The sequence below is a fragment of the Carlito syrichta genome, unplaced genomic scaffold, assembly GCF_000164805.1.
Source record: "Carlito syrichta isolate Samal-C Ts95f unplaced genomic scaffold, Tarsius_syrichta-2.0.1 Scaffold306981, whole genome shotgun sequence".
NCBI classification, from domain to species: Eukaryota; Metazoa; Chordata; class Mammalia; order Primates; family Tarsiidae; genus Carlito; species Carlito syrichta.
The window spans coordinates 20,900-24,217 of NW_007251077.1; the positions used below are offsets into that span (position 1 = coordinate 20,900).

General features: G+C 48.5%; 1 protein-coding gene across 1 annotated transcript in view; it reads right to left on the reverse strand.

Annotated features, from left to right (window-relative positions):
- The window catches only part of CTSH (cathepsin H), a 38,808-nt gene that overhangs the window by 15,073 nt on the left and 20,417 nt on the right, over positions 1–3,318 (reverse strand). The window contains exons 4-6 of the mRNA XM_021715311.1: positions 2,852–2,957; positions 1,608–1,678; positions 293–397 (exon numbers count right to left, since the gene is read on the reverse strand). Of these exons, the coding sequence (XP_021570986.1) occupies positions 293–397; positions 1,608–1,678; positions 2,852–2,957 (282 nt within the window). The remainder of the gene's footprint in view (positions 1–292; positions 398–1,607; positions 1,679–2,851; positions 2,958–3,318) is intronic.

Here is a 3,318-nt window from a genome sequence, read left to right on the forward strand (position 1 = left end):
CAGGTCGAGGCTGCAGTGGCCGGGAGTGGCCACTGCACTCCAGTCTGGGCGACAGAGTGAGACTCCAACTAAAAAAAAAAAAAAAAAGACCAGGAGGTCGAGGCTACAGTGAGCCATGAGTGTGCCTCTGCACTCCAGCCTGGGAAACACAGTGAGACCCCAATGCAAAAAACAAAAAATAGAGTTGGGATATGCTTGCAGTAATTCTGTGGCTTTCTTGAGTTTTTCTCCCTGGCATATTGTCTGGGAATGTGACTGTTTTTGAAGAAAAAAATGGGGGTGTCATACATACCTGATTTTTCACAGGCGAGACAAAATTTCCTTTCTTCCGCCAGTCCACAGAGGTTGGGTAAGGACCAGTACCCCGAAGGTAGTTACTTTTGGTGGCTGAGCAATTCTGGAATAACCAGACACATTATTTTTAGGAGAGAAAAAAAAGAAAAAGCACAAACTGTTCTGACAAAAAAAAAAGTGTAAAAATGGGATCACCCAAGAAAGAATAAGAAAGATGTAGGTGTCAGAATCATCCCTCCCCTGTCTGTCGGTCCCAAAAGCTAAATGACAAGTCCCCTTGAGAGCCCAGGTAAAGAGTTAAGACAGGGCAGCCAAATTTAGCAAATAAAAATACAGTTCACCAGGCTGGGCGCAATGGCTTATGCCTGTAATCCCAGTACTTTAGGAAGCAGAGGCGAGAGAATTGCCTGAGTTCAGGAATTCGAGACCAGCCTGGGCAACTTGGCAAGACCTCGTCTCTACAGTAAATAAAAAAAATTAGCCAGGTGTGGTGGTGCATGCCTATAGTTCCAGCTACTTGGAAGGCTGCAGTGGAAGGATTGGCTGAGCCCACCAGGCCGAGGCTGTGGTGGCCGTGAGTGTGCCACTGCACTCCAGCCTGGGTGACAGAGTGAGACACCTATTCAAAAATAAAACAGAGCCGGGCTCAGTGGCTCAGCCTGTAATCCCGCGCCTTTGGGAGGCTGAGGAGAGTGGATTGCCTGAGCACGCGGGTTCGAGACCCGCCTGGGAAACTTGATAAGACCTCATCTCTACAATAAATCAAAATGAGCCGGGTGTGGTAGCACGCACCTGTAGCTCCAGCTACTCGGAAGGCTGAGGCGGAAGAATTGCCAGAGCCCAGCAGGTCGAGGGTGCGGTGGCCGCTCCCGGCCACCGCACACCAGTCTGGGTGACAGAGTGAGACTCCAACTCAAAAAAATAAAAAATAAACAAAAATAAAACAGAACATATATATATTTTACCTAGTTAAACTTGAATTTCTGGTAAACAATGTATAATTTTGTAGTGTAAGTATATCCTATGCAATGTTATGCTAAAAATTATTTGTTGTCCGTCTGAAATTTAATTTTCACTGAGCATCTGTATTTTATCTGGTAACCCTGAGTTAAAGGTCCACCCTGCTGAGGCCATAGCCCTTGACTGACAGTCTACGGAGAGCTGACACCTCTGGCTCCCTAAGAGAATTTGGGGACACCTCCAACTGCAGCTGGGGATGGGACTGAATCTTCCTAGAAGCAGAGCAGGCGACACATTGATTCTAAAAGTTTCAGCAAAAGAATTCAGATCTGATTGCAATGAATGATACCTACCTGAGGCTCTGACCAAAGATACTTGCGCTTTAATTCAGCAAAGCTCATGTCTGAAAATTGGTTCAGTGCCACTGGAAAAGAGAAGGAAAAAAATAAAACAGAACAGTGGAGTTTAGTGAATCACTAATGAAGGAACAACAACAACAAAATACTGAAACCTCTTGTTCACCTGTGACCTATTTACAGCTGCTGCTGGGCTCCCCTAAATGTTTACTTTTAATATAATTCAAGCCGGGCATGGTGGCTCATGTCTATAATCCCAGCAGTTTGGGAGGCCCATGTGGGAGGATCGCTTGAGCCCAAGAGTTTGAAACCAGCCTAGGCAACATAGTGAGACCTTGTCTCTACCAAAAAATTAGCCCAGTGTGCTGGCGTGCACTTGTAGTCCCAGCTGCTCAGGAGGCTGAAGTGGAAGGATTACCTGAACCCAGTAGGTTGAGGCTGAAGGAAGTTATGATTGAGCCACTGCACTCCCGCCTGGGCAACAGAGTGAGACCCTGTCTCAAAATTTTAAAAAAACTTCAAGACGCCCCTGGTGAGGTCAATGGGTGTCCAGGTAAGGAACCATGGCACTTGTGCCCAGGGGCTCCTCCACTGTCTCATTCAGTCCTCACAGCAGTCTTGGGAGGGGAGCGCTTCTCCACTTTACGTACCTCATAAACTCTCCCAAGGTCACATGCTAGGATTGTGCAGAAATGGAGTTCACACCCAGGTTTCCTTCCTGCTGCTCGTGCTTGGATAGTAGCATGTTGTCTACGTCACCAACTTAGTGGAACTGCCAACAACCTGAGCCCTCAGTAAGCGTGCTGGGTGTGTGTGTGCCTCTAGTGAGCTAATCCAGAATGAGGGCAGAGGCTCCAAAGCCTGCACCTGAGCGCACAGCATGTTCGTGAAGAGGCACTACCTCCCACAACCACCCAAAGACAGAACTCAGCTTAGCATCCAGGCTAGGCCTGCAGATGGCAGGAATGGGGCGGGGGGTCTCCAGTCTCTGTGCACTTCACAACCATCCGGAGGACATCAGTTTTGCCCTAAACTTACAATTCCATGTGACACAGCAAGAACAGCAGAGCCAGCACCCGAGACTAGTCAAAGGCAGCTTCAGGGCCTGGGCCTCTGCTCCCGCCACCCACAATCCCCCAGGGGGCCCTTCAATCAGCTGGAGGTGAGTTGATTTCCTTCCAGATCTGAGAGGCTTCCTCCTCCCAAGGGCCCAGAAGCCTGGAGGAGAGGTGGCCACATACTTTTAAACGTGTGGTTCCCATTGTTGTGGGCATTTATCTTCCTCCAGTTGCTGACAAACGTCTGCAGCCTGTGGTGGTACTCCTCTGAGCTGTACGTCTTCTGGTGCTAAAACAAAACACCCCAGCAACAAGTCATGGGACGGGAGGCAGCTCCCAGAGGGAGACTTTGTTTTCTTTTTATTCAGGGTGGCATGATCACAGCTCACCACAGCCTCAATCTCCTGGGCTTAGGTGATCCTTCCGCCTCAGCCTCCCAAGTAACTGGCTAGTTTTCTGATTTTTTTGTAGAGATGAGGTCTTGCTATGTTGCCCAGGTTATCTCCAACTCCTGGACTCAAGCAATCCTCCTGCCTTGGCTTCCCAAAGTGCTGGGATTACAGGTGTGAGCCAGTGCCAGGCCAATTTTTTTGTTTTCTTTTTCTTTTTTTTTTTTGAGTTGGAATCTCACTCTGTTGCCCAGACTAGAG